The sequence below is a fragment of the Thunnus maccoyii genome, chromosome 13, assembly GCF_910596095.1.
Source record: "Thunnus maccoyii chromosome 13, fThuMac1.1, whole genome shotgun sequence".
In the NCBI taxonomy this organism is placed as follows: domain Eukaryota; kingdom Metazoa; phylum Chordata; class Actinopteri; order Scombriformes; family Scombridae; genus Thunnus; species Thunnus maccoyii.
This window is the reverse complement of record NC_056545.1, coordinates 7,535,564-7,554,807: the sequence shown is the minus strand read 5'-3', so window position 1 is coordinate 7,554,807 and position 19,244 is coordinate 7,535,564. Positions and strand designations below refer to the sequence as shown.

Here is a 19,244-nt window from a genome sequence, read left to right as displayed (position 1 = left end):
CCTCTTTGAGGGGGGGGTTTGGAGTGCCTCGCTGCAGGGTACTCTGCCTGGAGGTCTTCTGCTTTAAGCTCAAGTCTGGCTCAGACAAGATAGAGAATGGGAGCCTAAAGAGATTTGCATGTGAATCGCAACAGGACTACTCAGCCTAAAAGAGTGTTTCTATGTGCTATTTCAGTGCTTCATCGAAAGTACTCTGAGTGGTAAGTGAAAACAGATACACCTTATGTTATTTTTAATTTTACTTACTACACAACAGCAAAGCATTTTTAGCCAGTGTTGTAACCTGTGAATAGATAGTCAGGACTTTCATATCTCTCTGCCTCACTGAACTGAAGTAGGAGTAGGTCAGTTACTCTCACAGAAGCACACAGGTTGTTCTTAGAAGAGGGAAGGGTTGTGAGTTGTGAGTGTCCAGTGCAGATTTACTAGTCTGTGAAGTGGTTCAAGCTGGAGGAGGAGGTGCAGAGGGGTGAGGTGGAACAGGAAAGACAGGTAATTGTATCTCTGGGGGTCAAGGTGAATCTGTCTGTGATCTGACAGAAGAGGAATGGGGAATAAACAGAACAGAAAGCTTCCTCTTCTCATTCAGAGCTACTGTCAGCTCTCAGCAGAAGGAAAGGAAACAGAAAAGGGAAGTATTGACCCAAGGTGGTCTGATTTGTCCTCCTCAGAGAATGAATGGGCCATTCTGTTCTTACCAGAATTACTGTTCTGCTGGTAATACAAGCTTTTCCTCCGTACCAAACAAAGGCAGTCCAATAGAAGTTTTCTATCTATCTGTTCATAAGAACAGATTTGAAAGCAGCTAAAAATGAACAAAGCACCACCAGCTCACAAGCTGGTGCTGAGCCATTCAGCTGCTGTCGGAAGATACCATAAAGCTCAGCAATGTTCAAATTTCCTGCTGTCTAACTTGTTTTCATCTAGTAATTGTAGTTCCACTGTGTCACAACTTCATTCAAATTTGCATCAGTGTATAGGGTTGCAACTAACGATTATTTTCATCATCAATTAATCGTTTCATCTATGAAAATTCAGAAAACAGTGAAAAATGTCACATCACATTTTCTCCACAGTCTAAGATGACATCTGCGAATGTTTTTCTCCAACCAACAGTCCAAAACCCCAAAATATTCTGTTTACAATGATATAAAAAAGCAGCAAATTCTCACAAAGGAGAAGCTGCAACCGCTTTGAAAATGACTGAAGTGACTATTGATTATCAAAATAGTTAATTTTCTCAGTAGTCACGTGACTAATTGCTGAGTGTCACACAAGTGGCCTTGCTGAGTTGCTGAAATGTGCAACACTGGTGCAATATTATTTTCCTGGTTTTATAAGCTGTAGTGATTTTTATTGATGTCATTGGTCTCATTGTGTTCTTTTTTTCTGTTTGTTTGTTTTTGTATTAATGATGTAAGGTATCTATGTGAGTATATTTGGGAGATAAATTTTGTGATGCAGCAACACTAAGCCTAAGAAAAATTTCCATAAGGGGACAGTAAAGTATATCTTATCTTGCAATGAGCAACAACTTGAAGTTGTTGAACCATGATGTAAAATTGATGGCAGAGCTAAACACAATTAACTGATAAATAAGAGACAACTTTGCTAATATTAGATCCTTACCTCTAGTGTGACAAGAAATTTTAAGTTTTCCCTTGGTGGCACCAGAGGAGAAATCATGCTGTTCCCTGATTCCAAAGTGTTTATCTTCCAAGGAGCACAAATGTCCTCGGAATATTGCACATTTCCTTATAGTAGTACAACAGAAAGGATCTTGAACTAAAAAACTAATAAATTTTTAACGCTGGTAATCACAGGATAAACAAGGATATGATACTATCTAAATATATTACATGATACCAATACTATATCACATCAAAGATTATTCTATGATACATAATATATTGGAAGACATTCAACTTACATATATCTGTGTAACTGCTGGGAAAAAAATACAGTATCTCTGAAATGGCAAAATGTTATTTAAACTGTAATTTGGCTATTCAATGTCCATTCGGTGTGTTTTTTCTGTCCCACCCAGGACTTTGAGCAAATGGAAATGATGGATGGGAGTGTGGTTGGTGCTGGTGGGATGGTCTGGGTGCCACCAAAATTTAAACTGAATCCATGTCATGGTATTCCTCTGTTTAGATTGTGAAGCATGTTGTGTACAATTGCCCCAAAATTAAAATATCAGCAATTTGTCATGAACTAGAGGCTCAGACAAATGGATATTTAATCTGTCGGTGGCACAAGATGAAACTTCAAGGGATCACCAAAGTCTTTTGGATTTATTTCTGGAGACAATGAATGGCTGTAGAAAATTCAATGGAAATCCATCCAAAAATTGCCAAGATGTGTCACTCTGACCAAATTGTTGGACCAATACACCAACTTTTCCATCTCACTAGTGTACATAAAAAAATATACTCTATATGTTCATAAGAAATCCACAGTGGATGCCTACATTTAGCATGCATTCATCCTGGGGATTAAATGTAACTCAGGCATTATTAATGTCACATCTGACCCATACAAGAAAACTGTGTGTAAAGTCAAGCAGCTGAGATGAAAGCAACACTCACATTTTCTAGTCAAATCTCTGGAGGCAGGGACAGCAGTAGCTTATACTGTCAACACCAGTAAATACTGTGCTGCTGTTTCACAAATGAGAATACAAATTTTGCACAGTGTAATATATGAATGCTTTCTGCCAAAAAACCCCCAAAAAACACTCTAATCATTAGTTTAAATAATTATTGTAAATTGTTGACTTGGCACTTAGGTTCTACTCTTGGGGCTCCTCAGTGCAGTAATACAGCATACTTGAATACATAGAGATAGGTAAATAACAAACAAAGAGCAATACAAAGTGGGGATGGGATTTATTAAGAAAAGACCTACGTGGTGCTTTCAAACTGAGAAGACACAAAGCATTTGGAGGCTGGGATGCAACAACCACCATATGTGATAAAAGATCAGCATTCCAGCCTCTTGTGTTTAACTTGATCTCTGTAAAGTTTCCCGTTGTGCTTTAATGGAAAGTTTTGGAAGTACAAGTTAGACCTCAGAGGTCACTGGCATTTTGTTCTGATTTTGCTGTCATTTATTTCTCGGGAGAAATGTTTCTCCCTTGTGCCATAATACAGCCACTGAAGAATAAAGCCACTGCCACAAAGCATGATGAGGTAACTCTTTGCTGAAAAGGTGACACCTCAGAGGTTAGCGTGGCATTTCCAGTCATTGTGGTGTGGTTTTCATTGGTTTTTGCAGTGCTGAAGACCTTTTCAAGTTTGGTCAGGTGCGACGTGTAAGACATTTTCAGAAACCAGGGAAATGGCACAAAATGGTTAGCAGATATGTCAAGAATATAAAGTAATGTAGAACAATGAAGGATAAAATAGAATCAAGAGGTACAATGTGAATCTTTCATGTCCCTGTAGTGCAACCGACCATTCAGGAAGGGTCCAACTTTCTTACAATTATTGTCGCTTCGCCTGTCAAGCTTTCTGTTGTAGAATGACACATATGGAGTTTACACTGATAAACTGTTAGATTGACCATTAAAACAATCATTGGTAATATTTGAAGTAATGGGTTATTGATTTTACTTGTCAATTTTGTCAGCTGAAATGGTAACTGTGTGGCTGATTTGATCAGCTCTAGAAAGCTAATAAAGCTAGTTTGTTGAAAAAGCTTTCTCTGGCTAACTTTAATGTTTCAAGTTGCCTTGTTTTAAAAGGAGATATGTACTTGATGGCTGTGTACATCATATGCTAAAAGACTGAGACTAAAGCCGCACCCTTAGCGGTTGATGATCCATGTAGAAGACATGGTAAGAAGCATTGTTGTTCTGTTATTTCAGGGTAGGAAGTCAGTCCCAGTATGATGAATGAATATTATTTCATTCTAACATAACCCTTTTTAGGTGCTTGCTATAGAATAACATACTTGGACAGTAGCAGAGGTTAGATTTTTGCTTTAAAAAAAACAAAAAACACTATCTCGGGTAGCAGATTTTTGCTACGGCTGCTGGTGTGTAGACATCCGCAAATCCAAGCAGGACAGAGTCTCCAATGTTAGCTTAACTTCTGTGACTGGGCTTTTTGTAACATAACCTCTATCCTCACATAACAATGTGGTTACGTCATAATATGCCCCTTGTCTGAAGATATAATGCGGGTTACAACTGTAGGTAGAATGTAGGAGGCAAGTTAGCCAGTCATACTAATGTTTGCATGTTACAGCAAATAGATACACTGTATTATACATTCCTTGGACTTTGCTCTTGGCTTTTTGGTCTTGGAAAACAAAGACCCTTTTTGACAGACCTGCCGTGCCTGGTTATGCTTTTTCTGTCTCTGTCCATGGTGCTGAAAGAGTCAAGTTTTGGGGTTTTGGCAATCTGTCACTTTCTCTTTAATGTGCAGATAAGCTTGCACACACACACGCACGCACACACACACACACACACACACACACTCACACACACACACACACACACAAATCCATGCTGAAACTTCAAAGTGGAACTCATTCATATTGTTTATCCTCACCCAGGGACAGAGCAAACATTAGATGAATAGATGAATAGACCATTAAAAGACTACATGAAAGTTAATTAGTGATCACTCATGCAGGTGAAATTGGCCACTCCCCCCCCCCCCCCCCCCTCTCTTTCTCTGTCTCACTCTGCTGTACCCTAAATGTTTTGCTCGATAAAAAGAAGAGCTTCCATTCCAGCCTGTCACTTATCAGACACAATGTTTTGTAATTAATGGTTGAACAGTTGATGGAGATAAAACACGGCCTGCATGGCTTGTGGTGTAGCTCATATGATGCCCTATTAGCTTGTTTATGCTGAACCTTGAATATTGATGGAGCAGAAAAGTGCCCTGAGCAGACATTTATTTGTGGCAGCATGAAGCCTCATCCCCATGATGCTGGCCATTAGCAAGGTAGCAGCAGAGCACACAGCAGGGAGGCAAAAAGAGTACACAGAGTAGAATAAAGAAGGCTGTGTTTACTGTCTTTTTTAAGTACAACGTGAAAGCCACTTACACTAGCTTTTATGAGGTGGGTATTGGTGATGTGGTTGATACTACACAATACAACCCCTAAGCAGTGTAGATTCACTCCTTTATTAGAAACCTTCTCCCCTGCCTTGCCAGTTGAATTACCTCTTTTTCAAGTGTTGGAGTGAATGAAAAAGGGTCAGGTAACCCTGGGGGTTTTGTTTAGTGAGGTAGCAGCAGGTGAGGAGCTGTGAGATGAAGATAAATGACGGTTAGGTTTGCTGAAAGGTTTTCTTGTATCTTTTGAACAATAGATTGACTGCCTGATTTCAGGATTTCTGTATGTTTGGAATTAACTTCTAGATGTTATGTTGTGATTAATACCTTTGCAACCTTCATCTCAACCTGGGTTGAATGGAGGTCAGATGCTGCTTGGCTTTGGTGAGGAGGGGATTCTGTTATTGAAGGGAATTTATTTTAATGTGATTGATGTTTAAAGCTGCATTCAATGTACAGTGGGTTTATTAGAGCTTGTTTGCTGAAAACAGTGATGTTTCATTTGTTGAATTGGACTCTGATTTGTTTCGGTGACAACTAAAATGGGAAATAATTTAATTATGTAATGCAATTGTGTTGTTTAGAGGTAAAGAGAACAGAATATAGTTGCAAACTGGAGTGATTGGTAATGGGATGGGATCAATTTATAACAGCTGTCTAGCAAGAATTAGTCCAATGGAGACATAATTTTTTTTCATTGTTGACATGATGTGTTGTTATTGCACAGACCTCCTCAATGATTTCTTGGTATGTGAACTGAAAATGTACAAACAAAGGAAGAAAACGAGCAACACTGTCAAGGTAGCGAGTAAATAATGGTGAGCAGCAGCTTTTCTTGTCAAAAGTCTTTAGCCAACAAATCACACTGACAACTTCTGCTTGATGAGGTTTGACATCATCCCAGTTTTTTCTTTATTTAATGTGCAATAAATGTACTAATTTTAAAGATAGTGTAGTTTGCCTCTTGGTTCCCAGCACAGCCTAGCACTTTATCTCATCCCTATTCTTATCTGTGCCGTTTTTATGGATTTTATTCATGTATTCAGACTAGAGCGAGTCATTTATCCACTTTTATTGTTTAATATTGTCTTTTAAAGCTGCTTTGCTGCAAAACTCTTGTGTGATAATAAAGAGAAGAACTGATGAACCGAATTTTCCCACTTGACCCACAGTAAGAACCATTGTTTACTTACAATAAGTTGCTGTGTTGCATTCATGTCTGTTGACCTCACTGTGGGTGTAGAAATTAATCTCTGGCTCTTGTGCGATGGATTTTTCCTTGTATGACTGTTGAACTTGGGTGCAAAAAGGCAACTCAAGAAAGAACCTCCAGCTTTTTATAGCAGAAAGTAACACCACTGCAACTATGCTCTAATATGCTCAGTGTAGTTCCGTTTATATACTACTATTGATGTTGAACCTTTGTATGGTATGTACTGTATTTCTTGTCATGTAGTGAGGTGCACTACATTGCTTTTTTTTGTTGAAGCCCACAATTTGAAAAAAGAGCAGCTTGCTGCGTCTTTTTTTCATTGCTGCAAGGCAACCACTGAGTAACCTGTTCTTAGCCTAACCATTATTTTGTTGTGAAGTAAACTCACCCCAGGCCTGCTGTTTTCTGTTCAGATCATGGCAACTACAGTTGGTAAAGTCATAAGAAGTCAAAGTCAGCTCCGGGTACCCAACAGTCACCACTAGTTTGTCCTCCATGACCATTAACTCCACTTGTTATTGTCACCACCACAGAAGGCCCACTTCTTGATTAATCTGATTGGACAAATGGGGAAAAAAGGCAAATGATGTCAGGTGTTCTGAGTTGAAGTTTTATAAATTCGAGGTGTTCAGGGCGCTCCTGCAAAAATACGAGGCACATAGAGCAGAAAAACGCAAGGAGATAAGCAACGCAAAAGCAGCGAGTAAAAACTTTCACTCTCATTGAAAACAATTACAAAAAGCTGCCCCAGGCTGCTTAAAAGCGCTCTGTCTGAATGGGGCCTTATTGTGGTGTCCAGTTCCATTCCCTCCATATTAGTGTTGAGTGATTACGACAGCTTTTCTGGGAGCTAAATTCCCCCGGCTGTTTGTACAAGGTCCTCTATATCTACTCTGTGAATGTGTATGAGAGAGAGAAACACACACACACACATACACACACATACAAACCTTAATCTAAGCTCAATTCACACCTCTCCGTTAACCTTAACCAGGACCTCAGAAATGACATTTTGCCTCATTAGGACCGGGCTTCGGTCCCCATGAGGACTACTAGTCCCGACAAGGGCGGTGTTTATTCTGGAAAAGGTCCCATTGAAGTAACAAAAACATGCACACACACACACACATACACACACACACACACACAAACACACACACACACACACATACACATATGTAAATGCCACAAAAAATACTCACAGAGACTTAGAGAGATTATGAAAAATTTCAAGTTCTCCTTGTTTGTTTTTCAAGGTCTTGTTAGAGCAGAAAAGCACCAGTGATGTGTGCTGAAATTTTAATCAAAAGGAAATGGGGTGGAACATTGTTGCTTCCTTTTAGTTGGAAACGCACAGATGGACTCTTGCTGCATGTCAGACCCTGATGTGACTTGGAGGAGAGAGGAGGCAACATGAAGCAATCAGAAAAGAGAGGGATGAAGTTGTAAGATGAATTGGCATTTTATTTTGTAAGAGAAAACTTAAACTACAATTTCAGCAACAGCAAGGATCAAATTGAACAGAAGTAGAAAAACGATGACAACCTTAGATTTGCATTTGTAGTCTGAATCTCGTTAAGTTTTCTGCGGATCCAAATCAATGCTGAATAAATCTCTGTGATGCTTTCGGGATGTTATCAGTGGCTGCAACGGTTCAATGACCTCATCACACAAATCATTCATAATTGACCTCATTACTAACACATCGTCAATCAGAATAACTAGCCGCTAATTATTTCAAAGAGGTGGCACTGAACAATCAGGATGCTGATTTTCCACAGTTAATGAAACTTAAATACTGTAGCTGTGGTATCGACGCTTTGTGTTTGAAATATCCGCACGGGTGCATCAGATCCATTCTGTCAGTCAAAACTGTCAGTCTGACTGCTCTCTGCCTAACAAAGCATTCTCATGACATTCATGACCAATTATTTCTACATTTAAGTACATTTTCATCACACTTGCTGTATGTACAGACGGGTGATAAATTAAAGGAAAAACCATTAAACAGTGTCTTAGTAAGGTGTTGGACCACCAGAACAGCTTCAGTGCGCCTTGGCATTGATTCTACAGTCTCTGATCTCTACTGGAGGGATGAACACCATTCTTCCAAAAGATATTCCTTCATTTGGTGTTTTAATGATGGTGGTGGAGAGCACTGTTTAACACGTCGGCCCAAAATCTCCCATTGGTGTTCAATTGGATTGAGGTGACTGTGAAGGTCATAGCATATGATTCGCATAATTTTCATACTCATCAAACCATTCAGTGACCCCTCGTGCCCTGTGAATTGGGGGCATTGTCATCCTGGAAGAGATCACTCCCATCAGGATAGAAATGTTTCATCATAGGATAAAGGTGATCACCAAGAACAACTTTGTATTGATTAGCAGTGACCTTTCCCTCTAAGGGGACAAGTGGATCCAAACCATACCAGCAAAATCCTTTAATTTGTCAGCCGTCTGTATATGAATAAATCATCTTTACTGTTAGTGGAATTTTCATTCTTATTGGATCTAGTTTTATTTATTAAGGAGACAGTGATTTCATGCTATTCAGTTTGTACATCTGAGTTAAGTTTTATTCATGAGGTTACATTAAACTATTACATAAAATATTAAAATGATGGACATTTTCTGTAATTGTGTGCAGTATATACTTGTTTATAAGTCTTGTTTAATCTGCTCATTAGTTCCTCACTTGGTCTATAAAACATCAGAAGACAGAGAAAAATGCCCATCACAATTTCCTAAAGTATAATGTAACAACTTGAAAAGTCTTGTTTTATTCGTTTATCATAAAATTAAGGATTACCTTTCCTCATTTGGAAGTAACTAAAGGCTAAAATACCTACATTGCAGATATGTCTACTTTTTGTCGGTACAAAGTTTTTAGTGGCAGCCTACTGTAATTGATATTTTTGCTGTTGCTGAATTAACATTAATTAGATTATCTAATCTGCCAGCATTTTTTTCTTTTTACCAGAGACAGTCGGCTAAAAATTAGAAGCCTGCTACTATATGTTTTCCATTGCTCTTAATTAAAAAGAATGAGGAGAGATAAAAGGTTTAATCTGTTAGCGCAGGAGTTTAAGAAATCAGATTATTTTGCAGACCGGAAACTGGATCCAAAATGGAACCAGCTATAGGAACCTGTCGCTAGTATGCACCACCTTGGCAGATTGGCTTGGCCGTCTCTGAAATGTCAAACAGTCATATGGAAACAGAGAAAACACCTACTGTAGGTGCTTTACACTCACATTTACACACACTCTCATTACTCGCCATAGCAGTTTGTTTGACAGTACTGTGATATCAGCTAACAGCCTGGTTAATAGTATTCCATGCAGTCAGACGTGTCATTTGTATTTACAACGTTTCACTAATTGCATCCTCCCATGGAGCTAATTAATTTACCGTTGTGCTGTGCTCCTATAATATCTTGAGTCACTGAAAGTCATTTCTAAAGCGGGGAGAATTTCATAAATTGCTGCTTTTGCATTTTAATGCCGAGTAGAGAATAATAGCTTATGGTGATGAGGGTGTGTGTGTGTGTGTGTGTGTGTGTGTGTGTGTGTGTGCATGTGTGTAAAATTGAATGTCATTTTCTTGGTGTCATACAAATAAACAGATTTCATTTTTGCTTTGTGTGAACCCCCAGCTGTCAGCAGCACATGTAAAGTCTGTTTTTTTTTCTTCTGTTTGTGTTTGTTGAAATGATTATAATATTTAAGCATCTCAGTGCACCAATTCTTATTTTTAAACCAATTATATAGATTATTATGAATCAACTTTATATTATTTTATACCATAAGCTGTCTTCCTGTATTTTTTTATTGTTTGGTATTAAATGACAAAACTTGAACTACATGGATAATCCTGTTTTTTTACAGACACCGGAAATCTGTCAGTATTTCAAGGAAAATTTCTATTCTCAAGGAAACCTCTCAAGTTGTATATGAAAGCATAATGTTCTTTATTGTCATGAGAGTAATACTTATGTTTCAAGTGTTTCAAGTTTCAAATGATGCTCATGCTCGTTTGGAATAAAGTTTTATTTTCTTTAACTTTCTCTCTTTGTTCTCGTTTTTGTTTGAAACGACTTAGTGGTCAAGATATTGCCCGAAACTGAGTGCAAGCAGCTAAAAACAGCTGTGACTAAAGTCTTAATAGTTTGTGTGTTTTCTGTGTACTCTTGCAGGGCTTGAACCAGATGAGGAAGGTCGCTCAGGTGGGACTTGATGGTGTGCGGAGGACAGACTGGCATGACTATGAAGCAATGAGGAAAGATGCTGCTCGCGTCGGTAGGTCCAAACTCTTTGCTGATGCTGCTCTTTTGTTTGGACATGTTTGCTGAGAACATCTGCTCTGTTTCAGCACAAGGCCACATACACAGACTGCAGCACTGCAGTTCAACTTTCTTTTTTGTCTTTTTTTAATTTTCTCAAAGTGGATTTCTCTCCCTCAGAAGTAGTGTGAATCAATGCAGTGAGTACAGTTCTGAGTTCATAATTTAACACTGGTAATCTTCTATAATAAGCATCGATTGAGCTTCAAGGCAAGGCAAGGCAAGTTTATTTATATAGTACAATTCATACATATTGGCAATTGAAAGTCCAAATGAACAGCTAAAAATATAGAAAAATAAGAGATTAAAAAAAGGTGAAGTGCATTAAAAAAGATAAAGGAACACATGAAAATAAGAGATTTAAAAAGGAGGAGTGCATTCGATCAGTTAACAAAAAGCATCTTAGAACAGTTGGGTTTTAAGTCTAGATTTGAAACTGGCTACAGTTGGAGCATCTTTGATACCATCAGGAAGTTGGTTCCAGAGCTGAGCAGCATAGCAGCTAAAAGCTGCTTCACCATGTTTAGTTCTGACAGTAGGCATTACCAACAGATTTCTAGCAGGTATGTACTGCTGAAACATATCTGAAAGGTATTTTGGTTCCGCCCCATTTAGTGATTTATAAAAAAGCAGCGGTGCTTTAAAGTCAGAAGCCAGTGTTATGGTGTGTTCACATCAAATGTGACGTTTTTTTAGTTGTTTATTTGACTCAAACAGCCAGTGAGCAACGGCAGGCACCGACTAGTCCCCACCTGGACAATGGCAGGCAGTGCAGTGATGTTGCTGAAGCTCAGCCTTCCTGCTATCATGATGGCTCAGTCCTCCTGCTAACAATAGTCATACCAACACTTATCTGTAAACACTGAAAGATACATAATCAACTCTTCTCTGTTCGTCTTGCTGTGATAAACTGCACTAACCCATCACACAAAACTCAAATCTGTTGCTTCACTGCACTTCCCAGACAACAACTACAGGCCTTAAAATTGGTATGAACCCAAAATAAACTAGATTTTGCTGTGATTTAATTGCAATAAGTGGATCAAAAGGATGCTGAAATAACTACATCATCTGCAAGACAACAAGTAAACAACAATTAAAATGCTTGTTTTTTGAATGGAGTTCAGATCGTACAGGGCTATGCTTTGCAAACATTGTAGCTGCTCCTCATAACGTTATCTAAAGATACATATAAACTCACTACTAAACTATATAAACGGCTCCGGATTAGAGCAGAATCGGGTGTGACTGGTGTGGTGGTCTGGTGTGTGTTCATCAGCAGCAGCTCCGATGTGCTCCCTGACTCCCTCCTCCTGCTCTCAACAGCTGTCTGGAGGGAAGCCACAGCTGAATCCCCTGGTTCAGCCCTGCAGTACACGCAAATTTTTTGCTCAAGCTGACTATTTTCAACTTACGCAAATATGCGAGTGACTCAAATTTTGGGTATTCGCATTTTGAAATTCACATATTTGCGTCATTATTAGCTGCTTAACCGAATCAAGACATGAAAGACATGAAATCCTACAGTTCTCTGATTGCTGCTGATGTTCTATCAGCAACTGTGCGGCAGAGCTGTGCAGAGCACGTCTGGCTGTGTTTGAACGCTACGTGACAGCCAATAGATGATCTAATCACAAGCACGGCTGGTGTGCCAGTATGCCAGCTGCTCTGCTGAGTATGTCCACTGGACTTTCTGTGAGACCCACTGGCCAGTTGATGTGGTTGTGTGTTCAGCAGCTGTAGCAAAAGCAGGATTTGCTGGGATAGCAGGACGGGTATGTGCCACAGCATCAGCAGAAAGCTACTGCAGCCTCTGGTTGCACAAGAGATCTTTGGTCTGTAGGCAGCAGGTAAAGTAGCTCCTGGACAATTTTGGCCCAAAGGCTGGGGTCATTGTTTGATGGCAGCCATTGAGACATCGGCTGGATTAGAAAGGCTGAGCAGTGGTGGTGACGCAACGTGGTGATTTCCCTTTTGCCTCTCATAACCAGTAGTCTGAGGGTTGGGGGTTGAGCAGGGGGATGGCCGCAGACACGACACAGGATCCCACAGGATAGTGTTCAGTTCTTTGGAGAATTGATGGATGTCTTTCTTGAGGTTGGTGACATCTATGTTGGCTCCATGGAGCAGCTGGCAATCCTCACACAGCACATTGATAGCATTGATCCGAATATATTTGTGCAAATGGTGATTGATCAGTCTCTCGAGTGGAAATCTACAACTGATTTAAAATAGGATCAGAGCAGCAGGATTTGTCCAGGGAACCACTATAATAAACGACTCTTCAGGCCTTTTCTGGGAAACATATCTTTGTCTCTTTACTCCAATTCCAGCAGATTTAACTGGCTTTTATATGGTATTAGGAGATACTTAGGTGGCCAATGAGCTGGAAATTCAAGAGAGTACCAAGTAGTTTGAGACTCTAAAATGATCAAAGCAGTAGATTTTCTGGACAAAACAATGGTTTTGGGTGCCAGGGTCCATGCCTCTATTGTCCCCCACATTTTACTACCTTTTTTTCCTCAACATCATAGTAAAAATTTGCTGATTTAGCTGTGTGGACATGGTATGACAGTCCCATTCATTTTCTGCAGCATTAGGTGACTGACAGTTGGAGCACTTCCACAACTTTGAAACTCTCCTGCTTGAATCAGTACAAAACATGAGCAACAGTGTTAGAAAATATCTCATTCATAAAAATGTGAAGTGGGAAGTTAACTACAACTCCCAAGGTAACAAACAGGATGTGGGTAACAAACACTACACTGAAGATTATGCTGTTGAGAGAACTTGTGATACAATCTGCAGCTTCAGTTAATTTACTTTTGGAGTCAGGGTCAATTTTGGATGAATTCAGCAACTGTGGCACCTCTTACTGGCTTTTTCTCGATGGAAACAAGCTCACAATTATTGTAGTATTTAGAGCCATCCACCATAGCAAACTGATTTATAAACTGAACTGATAACATAAACTGGATTGTTACATTATCAAGGAAACTCATATGTGTCTATGTTGTGTAACTTTGAGGATATCATTAAAAGACAGATTTGCTTAAAACACAATTGAAGTGATCCATGTAACAAGTTTATTATGCAGGGAAAAGTACAATGTTAAGTAGAAGAGTTTATCTCTGAAATGAGCCATTAAAGTGAGGAGTTATTTTCCACAGTTATTACCTTCAGGAATATAGACAGATCATTTCTGCCTAATGGAACAAGGCAGCTCATTTTAATTCGATGCTCTCCTCTGACTATAGATCAGCCTCCATGCATGTGTGTGTTTTGTGTGGTGCATTGATGAGTGGCTAATGCAGCGCAGTGTAATTTGATGCACCCCTGAAATGAGTTCAGATTTCATAATGTCTGTGTGTGAAAAAAGGTTGTTACGGAGTGATTAGGTATACTGATACTGAATGTCCCAATTATATACAGTTTACACCTATTCTCAAACTCTGTGCTTGAATGCTGTGATCTCTTGCTAGGTGGGTGTAGTGAGTTTTGGCCATGCCTCAAGACATTGTTTTCACAGGAGACTTTCTGTTTAAATAGAATGATTAATAAATTAAGAGGGAGACCCTGTAAATATCTTGTAAAACAGAAAGCAGATTTTTATGTTACAAGAACAGATTCGTCTGATTGGACCTTTCATCCAAGTTTCAATCCAAGTTTTGTTGCACATTTGCCTCTGTTGACATCTTGCAAGCCACATATTACATGTAATTAAGAATACTACAAAATTTCATTAAAATTAGGTCAAGTCAAAGTAAGGTTCTCTGTAGACTTTAGGTGTGTTTCCATCCACCGGTTTTTATTCACATTTTCAATGTGTGCATGAAAAAAACGTATCAATGCTGAAAATGTGAAGAAATCCCAAAATATTACAAGAAAGTTTTTAAGCTTGGCAGAGGCAGAAAAGACAAAGTACAATTAAAACAGACTTAGCAAATAAATCATCATGTACATGAAGCACGTTACTTAAGTTTTTTTGAGATTATTGTGGCCAAAAATTCTTGATTTTGCAGCGGCTTTTCTCAAGAATTGCTATACAATTTGCAATATTTTATGTGCTCTTTTTGCGGTAAAATTGCGGGAATTGTGAAAAATAGCAAGCAATGGAAAATAGTGCGATTTTATAAAATTACTACCAATGAAGAGTCATATGTAATCACTTCCTGTGCACTACGATGATGCGAAGTTACCACAACACAAAATGTGACAGTTGGCCCAAATCTCAAGTGGTCTGTTGATTTGGCCATTACATGTGGAAAAATTGTGGTAATTTAGCAAAATTTCAAGCTTGTGCAAATACGGCAGAGATTTCTTGAATTTGCGTTAATTATAGCAATCATGAAATTGCATTTTCCTGGAAGGAAATGATGTGTACTGATGAAGAGTTTATTTTTACACTGACCTGCATGTATGTTTGTGTGTTTGTGTTTGATAGGTAACGGTGAACAGGGGAAGCCGTTTCCTCTAACAGACGCTGACCGGATGGACCAGGCCTACAGGGAGAACGGCTTCAACATTTACATCAGCAACCGGATCTCCCTAAACCGCTCCCTCCCGGATATCCGCCATCAAAAGTGAGTCCTGTGTATGTGTGTTTGTCCCTCCAGGTAAATGAATGAAAGCACTTATTACAGTAAATAAAGACACTATCGCTAACAGTAGTTTTCACCAGCCCTTTAGGTCAAAAAAGGGCCCTACAATGAATTCTGTGATAATCACAAACATGGTTCGGATCAAACCTGATCTGGCGTGGTATCGATGTTTTGTGTTAAGATTGCTTCACCTGGTGCCTCAAAAGAAGTACTCTTTATTCACAATTAAATACTGTGACTTAATTAAGTCCCTGAAATCCACCTACAGTTTGTCTTCATCTTCATCAGGAACAGCTGGTCATTTAGAGGATGCTTGGCGCAGTGTTTGCCAAGGATTACTGCTGAGGCTGTGCTACATCAGGAAATAGTGACAAAGTTTTGGAATTCCTCTCTAAGAACCAGAACATGTCGAAAATCCTGTGAACCGCATGCTCCCTTTCAATCCCAGAATGGCATTGTGAAAAGCCTTTAATCATGTTTTTTCTTTTGCCTGACAAGAACTTTCCTCTGACATTTGACCCTCCCTCCTCTTTCATGTGGAAAGCAGCTTTGAACGCTTCCTTGCTGCCAGTTTCCCCCCTGGAGGACTGAGTCTTTTTTATCTGTGTTTATAAAAGCAGACCTTCCTTGACCTTACACACCTCTTGCCATGACCTGTCGGTGCTGACAGGTACTCACCATAAATGCAACATCTTTAAACATTCACCCACAGATACCTAGTTTTCCACATGGGCCTCCAATTTGGTTCTAAAGCCTCTCAATCTAGATGCGTGGGAAAATGGGACTCCTTGTTTTTGGACAGCCATGGTCAAGGAATGGCTTGTTATTGAATGCATTCATATCCATTTTTAAGATACTTACATGCTGATTAAATAGAGGTAAAGACTTTTGGGGTAAGTCCCAGTCAGTCCCAGTCAGACCCAGTCTCAAATCAAGTCTAAAGTCCGTCATGGCAAGTCCAAGACAAATGCTCATTTACATATCGCAAGTCACAAGATATTCTTTCAGGTGTCTGGATGCTGATCTTACGATGACACGACATTTGAATGTGTTATTTTCAAAGCTGTTAATAGTGTTTTTTATTACATAACTGAGACAGAGTTCTTTCAGTAAATATTCAAGGCCTGTTTGGCACTATCTTATTTGTTCTTTAATGTTCCAGGATTTTAGCAGGTCAAATTAAAGACTTGGATGTTGTTGCTGTTAAGTTAAATCAAGTCTCGACCCTATCCCTCGCTCACACTGGGCGAGAGGCAGGCTACACCCTGGACACATGGCTGGTCTGACAGGATAACACATTCACATATTCACCCCTAAGGGAAATTAAGTCTCCAAACCACCTAACCTGCATGTATTAGGGAGAAACCAGTAAGTTACTGGATACATGACTTTTTAAATATCTAACCATGACCACGCTCTCTTTCTAACCTGCTACAATCAACCACAGCATATTGTATTGCTATGAGTGGAGATGTTAAGGAAAACAAATGGAATTCATTTTCAACATTTAAGTTTTGAAGATATGTTCATTATCTACATTTTGCGACAGAAATGTAGTGAAAAACTTATTTGGTCGAAATTATATGTCTCTCAAAATGTTTTTGCTGTTACACATGCAGCATACTAAGTGCTGCATCGCTGTGCTGTGCTATAATTGAATTATTAGAGCTTAATGAGTGAATGCTGTTGATGACTGACGTGCACCCCTAGCTGCCAGACGCTTGTGACTCTTCTGTGACCAGTCGGATGGACACACCTGCCACAAACCAGTGGCTGTCCACAACCACTCCCCCCCCGTCTGAGTCTGCCTCTTAGTGATTGCCATGTTGTTGGGGCCACGGAGGCAGCCAGTCCCAGATCTGCGACTGACACATTCGATTTCTGCACGCTGACAAGATTTAATTGAAGCACACACACACGTACACACACACACCTCCATCCCCTGCGGAATTGGACAGGGTTCGTTAGGATTCACTTGCTGGCTGCCTGTCGATCACTCTGCCTGCCTGTCTACCCGGTGTTCATATTTGAATGAATAACACGCAGGCTGATGTTCAACACAGACCTTGATCGCCTGACACAGTTCACTACGCACTTTCTCTCTCTCTCTCTCTCCATCAGTGAGGGAACATAACTCTCTTTCCATGATGAGCTCCTTTGCAGGGGGTTCGGCCGCTTGCTGTGATGATCATGTACGAGGTGATCGCTGTAACCCGTCATCGGAGCGCATGTTAGCGGCTGATAACAGCTGTATATACTGCAAATAATGAAATTACAGCTCTTTTCCTCCTGCGTCTCTGATGCAGGAGGAACATGTCAGTAGCATCACTGCAGAGCCTGCTGCACTGACCTCATAGGACCTGTCTGAAGGTCTGGTCACTGTTTTGTAGTTGAACCACTTCTTGACTCTTTTATACAGTATGTATATAGTTTTCTCATTTGACAGCAAAACAGATTATTCCAAAGAAAACAAATTCTTCAAATGCAAATGTTTCGTTGCCAATTTTGTTTTTTGTTTTGTTTTTTTATGGGGAGGGATCCTCAAAAACGAGATCATTGTTCTTAGCCATGCTAGCGACGTGACTGTGCCAATCACTACTGACACTACTACCCAGATTGTTGGCGATCCGCTTAAGCCAGTTGTAAGCGGTAGCATCACGCAGTAATGAGTAAAAGCAATTGGCACAATTTGGCCAATTGGAGATGATTGGAGAGGTTCAGGGACACCAGTGACACCACAAACAAAAAACCACCGACCTCCGATAAGTTAGGCCTAGAGGTCTGGAATTATATACAGGTTGACAAGATGTAGGAGGTATATTGTGTTCTGCATAGTTCTGGCATAAAGCATGTCTTAATTATTGTTATTCAAATATGACTCATTATAGATGAAGACCACTTTTTTGAGCCTTATTTGAACTGATGTAGTTTTGTTTGTGTTTTAGCCAGATGCTAAACAAACACATTTCCAGAAACTAGAAGATGTCACTTGTCAAATGAAGCCTAATACATGCATCGTGGCCTTACAGTTCTTCTGTTATGAGCTTTTTCCATTTGAGTGTGCCAAATAGGTGGAAATTCTATAAAAAGGGTGGATGTTAAGGAGTTAAATGTATTATTTATTATGATATTAATAGTCCTTATGAATCATCCTTCCCTCAATAAAGTGTAAGGAGAAAAACAAGGACAATGTTGTAAAATGCACACCATAGAAGTATGAAATGCTTATTCATATATATATATTAATTCTGTGTGTGTAGCTGTAAACAGAAGCTGTATGCGGAGAAGCTGCCCAACACCAGCATCATCATCCCGTTCCATAACGAGGGCTGGTCGTCGCTGCTGAGGACCGTTCACAGCGTACTCAACCGCTCTCCTCCACAGCTCATCGCAGAGATCATCCTGGTCGACGACTTCAGCGACAAAGGTACAGAGAACACACACTCATCACCGATAAGACCAAAATACACACACCTGCACAGATGACACACCTTGATTTTTTTTTCATTCATTTTTTTTTGATTTCTGACTTCACTGAAATTGAAAAAATTATGTAACGGTCCAGCTTCAAGTACCCCAACAAATGCTTGTCCAACTTGTGTTTGTATTGCACTAAAAAGGCATTTAAGAATATGATAATATATCCAGTACATAAGCATTAACAGTCATTTAGTGTATTAGATGTGATGATATTCAACTTTATTGTCATTGTGTATGGTACAAGTACACAGGCACTGAAATGCAGTTCGCGCCTAACCAGAAGTGCAAATATATATTATTTATGGATAAGTGCTGCAGGAAATATAATTTATACTACAGTGGTAGTGCGGTAACCGGAGGCATATTAATAGCAATGAACAGAGCAATAGCATAACCACATACAGCATGCTGTGCAGAACAAAATGAGCAGTAACATGGCACATATTATGTGTAGTACAGAAACCCCCCCCAGAAATGAGCAGTATATGCAGTATGTATGAACAAGATGTACAGTATATACAGGGT

The 19,244-nt window shown here is 39.5% G+C and overlaps 1 protein-coding gene across 1 annotated transcript in view; it reads left to right on the top strand.

The window, feature by feature from the left end:
* The window catches only part of LOC121909618 (polypeptide N-acetylgalactosaminyltransferase 10-like), an 83,563-nt gene that overhangs the window by 9,029 nt on the left and 55,290 nt on the right, over positions 1 to 19,244 (top strand). Inside the window, exons 2-4 of the mRNA XM_042430134.1 lie at positions 10,492 to 10,594; positions 15,083 to 15,221; positions 18,500 to 18,666. Of these exons, the coding sequence (XP_042286068.1) occupies positions 10,492 to 10,594; positions 15,083 to 15,221; positions 18,500 to 18,666 (409 nt within the window). The remainder of the gene's footprint in view (positions 1 to 10,491; positions 10,595 to 15,082; positions 15,222 to 18,499; positions 18,667 to 19,244) is intronic.